The sequence below is a fragment of the Pteronotus mesoamericanus genome, unplaced genomic scaffold (genome assembly GCF_021234165.1).
Source record: "Pteronotus mesoamericanus isolate MK-2021 breed Mesoamerican mustached bat unplaced genomic scaffold, CSHL_Meso_final contig_65, whole genome shotgun sequence".
Classification (NCBI taxonomy): domain Eukaryota; kingdom Metazoa; phylum Chordata; class Mammalia; order Chiroptera; family Mormoopidae; genus Pteronotus; species Pteronotus mesoamericanus.
The window spans coordinates 13,003,073-13,008,100 of record NW_026555228.1 but is presented as its reverse complement, the minus strand read 5'-3'; the positions used below and the strand labels follow the sequence as shown (position 1 = coordinate 13,008,100).

At 51.9% G+C, this 5,028-nt stretch overlaps 1 protein-coding gene across 1 annotated transcript; it reads left to right on the top strand.

The window, feature by feature from the left end:
- The first annotated feature begins 1,774 nt into the window (after window positions 1-1,774).
- LOC129076866 (transcription factor SPT20 homolog) lies at window positions 1,775-4,753 on the top strand. The gene is made up of 3 exons (XM_054581008.1): window positions 1,775-3,988; window positions 4,383-4,440; window positions 4,545-4,753. Exons 1-3 carry the CDS (start codon window positions 1,775-1,777, stop codon window positions 4,751-4,753), a joined length of 2,481 nt encoding a protein of 826 aa, XP_054436983.1.
- The last annotated feature ends 275 nt before the right edge of the window (window positions 4,754-5,028 follow it).

Genomic DNA, 5,028 nt, shown 5'->3' with positions numbered 1-5,028 from the left:
AGCAGTCTGGGGGAACAGGATCGCGGTTGGTGAGAAACCTGCACGAGTCTGGTCGGCAGCTGAGTTCACGTGTTCCCGCGGGAAGGAAAACGCAGTGCTTTGAATGAGAGTCAGAGCTCACGTTGACCTCAGTGATTCAGGCTTTATTAAAGTCAGATATTTCGATTATCGGGTAGCAAAGTAGATTTAGCTATCCTGTCTTACGCTTTACCTAAATTAGGGTATGTGGAGGGGAAGAAAGAGAGACAGGGGAAGATGCTGAAAAGACTTCAGAAACTAAACTGATTTCATCTAGTACCTCCTTGAGGTACTCCACAAGTGTACCTTTGCCCCAAACAATTCATATGCCCTGAGAAAACTGCTCTGGTCTAGTCCCAAATGAGGATCGTCTTTGAGGAACCCTTGGTCGGGAAGACTCTAATCCTCCAGCAAGGAACTGTATCTACTATGTATATAATTATCATAATTGCCATCAGTTAAAAAAGCACATTTATTTTATACTAGTCTGTAATTCAGGTGTTTCACCATGTTGTCTTAGATTCTTCTCAGTTGTGAGACTTCACTGGAAATATCATTTTATCATCATGTCTACGTCGAAACAGCAAGAGATTCCCTTGGAAATCTGTCCAAAAGGGCTGGCCGATTTCAAAGCAAGAGAAGTAAGGGAAATCGATGTCCCAGAAAGCATCCAAGACTCCGTATCAGTCCAGGCCCACCATTAGCACTGTAGCTATGGTCTACAGTTATGGTATTCAATTAAATTTGCTGCCATCACCCAGAACAATGGTTTTCAACCCGATCAGGTGCAAATCACCTTCTATGGAAAGAGTTTAGTTCTGTAATTCATAGGCAATATAACTTACCTCCCTCAGAGTGTGTAACAGATTACAAAATGCCCTTGTGCAAAACATAGGGAGATGGAAGGTCAGGACTTAAGTATCAGAAGGGGATGCTCCCTGCACATCTGCGAGGCCGTGAAAACCCGTGGGCAGGAGGTTGCTGGAAGAGTCACTGAAGAATGGCGGCGCCCGCACCAAAGCCTGCACATATGCAAAAGCCGCAAATGTGGACACTTTGGTGTGTGTTAAATTGGTGGGCACTGGGGGCAGCCTCGCCACTGATGACAAGAGATTCCAAGAACTGTCAACAATCCCTGCCGAAAGGCTCGCCCACAAAAGAAACGACCACCTTCCATGACTCTCCCAGCAATTGCATTCCCGCACCAACGCTGTGTAGTAAAACCGTACCCCAGAAGTATGCATTTTTCGTGGGTGGCTTCTGCTTTGTTGGCATGCTTTCACCAGAAAAGTCAAAGAAGCGATCCCTCCAGATGCTGTTGTTCAGAGATCAGGGCGGGGGAGGGGGGGCGGTGCCGGCACAGGAAGTGTGAGCTTTGGGCCTCACGCCCCCTACAGGTGACGGACAGGCGACAGTGGGATGAAGCTTGGCGTCAGGCGCGCTGCTGCAGAGGGCGCTGTGCGCGTGCGCAAAGGTGCCTGGGAGAGTCCGGCCAGGCTGCAGTCCTCGAGGCACTGTGAGTCGGCGACCTCTGCAAGACTCCTGCACGGGTAAGCCACCCTCAAATCGTAAGTTTTTATGGAGTGCTTTCTGGGGGGTGGGTTTCTTGGTGCCTGTTTTGTAGTCAGGCTGGTGGCTCCACCGTGGAGATGTGGGTTTGGCAAAAAGATACATAGACATTAAAGACGGCGTATTCACCGCATGCACCAGCGCACTTACGGTTTCTCTTCTTCTAGGGCCCCCGTTTTATGCCACAATGCAAAAAGCTTTAGAACGGGCTTTGGATGGCGCGGAGTGTGTCATTGAAAGTGCACGGCAGAGACCTCCTAAAAGTGAAGAGCCACCTAGTGGGGAAAAATCTCTCCATGACAAACTGTATGACCTATATGTTGAGGAATGTGGAAAAGAGCCCGAGGTTACGGAGGAATTAATAAGCAATGTGCACTTGTTAGAAAAGCTTCTTCAGAGGGAGGACTTGCCCCGTTTGGTGGTCAACCTGTACCCAGGGAAGGAGGGCTATTCGCTGATGCTCAAGGGACCGGGCGAACCACAGTCAGAGCCCATTCAACTGCCGTATGAAGAAAAGAAATTTCTCGAGTATCTGGATGCAGAGGAATTGCCTCCTGCATTGGTGGATCTTCTGGAAAAGTCCGAGCTGAACATTTTTCACCGTGGGTGCGTCATAGCAGAGGTGCGGGACTATAGGCAGTGCGGTGGTGCGGAGCCCCCTGCCTACCAAAGCAGGCATGTCCTCCTGCGGCCGACGATGCAGACGTTAGCCTGCGACGTGCAGTCCATAGGCAGCAATCACCCGGAATGGAGCCAGGAAGACAAACTTTTACTTGAGAGCGAGCTGATCCTAGCCACCGCTGAACCCCTGTGCCTTGATCCTTCTGTCTCAGTCGCCTGCACTGCAAACAGGCTGCTCTACAACCAGCAGAAGATGAACACTCCCGCGATGAGGAGGAGCTTCAAGAGGTATTCCACAGCCTCCCTGAATCAGCAGCAGGAGCTGTCTTCTAGTCCGGCGCCTCACAAAAAAAGCAAAGAAAGTCAAGCAGCTCAGCAGGATGACCTCAACATTTCCAGAGCAGAAAATTGTATGGATATGTGGAAACAGAGGCCCTGTGACTTGGTGGTCCCCTCTGAGGTGGATGTAGAGAAATATGCTACAGAGGAGAGTTCTGTCAAATATGATGATGAGTCACCACTAACAGACTGGCAAGCCAACTGGGTAAAAGATAGTGATTCTCTATATGGATGTGATGATGATTCTCTATATGGATGTGAAGCAGGTGATCAGCCCCAGACAACAAAGATGGCCGTCATGATGTCTCTTAACGATCCATTAATCTCTGGAAGAGGAAATTCACCTAAAAAAGCCAGATGCGGGATACAGATGTCTCCCCGCCACTCCCCCACAGATGACCATTCCTATAGTATGCATCCTGAGTCATACCTTGACACTGGCGAATTGCAGAGTCTGTTTGAGGAACTGGTGCCGCTAAGCGCCGAATGTGCCTTCGAGGAGTCCCCGGGCTCCAGCGACCCAGCCCCCCTCAGCCAGCTTTCTGTGGGGAGAAAAGCAGGACAGCCTCGGGCCATGTCAGCTCAGCCTTCAGTGCCAGAGGAGGGAGTCCAGTACACCCCTCCACCCATCAGCCTCCTCTCCAGCTCAGGAAACAGTTCCTCAGGTATTAGCGGCTTGACGCCCCAGCAGGCAAGGCGCTCTTGCCTCCGTAAATTGCCGTCTCCTGTCCCTGCTTCTAAGCCACCGAGCTTTCCTCGGAAATCCTCTGTGGAGGTGAAGCACGTTAGCGCCCCTCCTGCAGCCTCCCTGTCCACGGCTAACTCGTCACAGACAACCCCGGCCAGCCAGGTGAAGGCCAAGCCTGCTGACCTCGGTGCCATCAAAGCGGCAGGTCCCGTCCCTGCGGCCCAGACTGTCGTGAGAGGTGCCAACCCCACGAAGGGCTCTAGTGCCAGGGCCAGGGCTCCTGGAGCAACCAAGCCCAGCCACCCGCCTCCACGAGGCCGGCCACCAAATGGCCAGCCTGTTGTGTCACAGGCTCCTTCACAAGGAAGTGCTCAGCATAATCTAGATCTTTCAAAATTTAGGCCCGTAGGTGTCCTCTGGGCTCCACAAGATGTGGACATTTGGAAAACCCAGAAACCGCAGCAGCTGCTTTGCCAGTGGATTTTAGGGCCACAGCTTCAGCAGCCGCCTACTTCTCCTCAGCAGCTAGTGTCACAGTGCTCAAATGCACAACGTTCAGCCAGTGGGCAAGCAGCCTCATCCGCGCAGCTAAGTGCTGTCTTTAACCGCAGTGGAGTCGGAAGTGTTCTGCAGCCCCAGGTTGTGGTGCAGGCTCAGCCCCGCTCTGCCCAGGGGACACCTGGGCAGGGCCGCCCCCGACCCACGGCCCAGCTCTCGGCTGTCTCCCCGCAGCAGCCACCGCAGCCCCAGCAGGTAAGGCTCAGAGCCCTGCCGCCCCAAGTGGCGGCCCGCATAGCTCAGCTGCGTGGGGGCCAGCAGGGAGCGAGCCAGGCCAAAGGCAAAGGGAATGGGGGCCCACCTGGCACTCCCAGATCCTGAGTCTGACGTTGTGTCCTCTCTTTGAAAACCACAGAGCATCACTCCAAAACAATGGAGTTTTTACTTCATTCCACATTATTTTAATGTGTCAGTATTTTCCATTGTTAGACGTGCAAACTTGATACAGAAGCACAGCCCTGTGATTCTTACATAGAAACAGGAGGTGTTTGATAACCTGGGTTTTTTGGCTTATGTCATTGTTTTGGTTGCTGTTGTTAACAGAGACATTTCTATTTTAGGGTTCTAAAGCGTATCTGATCCACACTAGGCTGAGTTTAAACTCCTGAAGGCTATTGTTTCCCTGAAACACTGTATCTACAATACCGGTAAAGTTAAAATTAAATTAATTTAGCAAGATGAATGGTTTTTGAAAATGTTGCCGAGTTAAATAAGCACACCCCCTGAAAGGTACCATCTTAACCACTTTCAGGTCGCACGGTGTACGTGAGGTTTCCAGAGCTGTTTCCAACTTGCAAAAGTGAAGCTGCGCTCGGGGAGCCCCAGCCGCCCGCCTCCCTGTCCCCCAGACCCTGGCGGGCCACAGGCTCGCTCTGTCCCTCTGAGTCGCGCTGCTGTAGCCACTTGGTGTGCGTGCAGCGCTACAGCAGCGGTCGTTCTGTGGCTGGCCTTTTCACTTAGCATGACGTCTGCAAGGCTCACCCACGTTAGCATGCGACCAGAAGGTCCCAGCCTTTTCAGTGGTTTCACAGTACATGACATATACTGGAGTGGCCTATGAAATATTAGAAATACCTTTCAGGAGGATGGACTTTGGGTGTTTGTTTAGTTCAGTAGGTTTTTGCGCAATGTATGAGAATCAACCGTTACACATGTACAAAGCCTCTGAAAAGAGATGCTTGTCACACCCGCACTGAGGACAGGGGAGGCCGCCCAGTGTGCGGAGCGGACCAGGG

Bases quoted from the DNA above. Each gene is read 5' to 3' on its own strand.
- LOC129076866 (XM_054581008.1), top strand. From the start codon at position 1,775: ATGCAAAAAGCTTTAGAACGGGCTTTGGATGGCGCGGAGTGTGTCATT. The intron at 3,989-4,382 runs GTAAGGCTCAGA...GATCCACACTAG, and splicing joins AGCCACCGCAGCCCCAGCAG to GCTGAGTTTAAACTCCTGAA. The intron at 4,441-4,544 runs GTAAAGTTAAAA...AACCACTTTCAG, and splicing joins ACACTGTATCTACAATACCG to GTCGCACGGTGTACGTGAGG.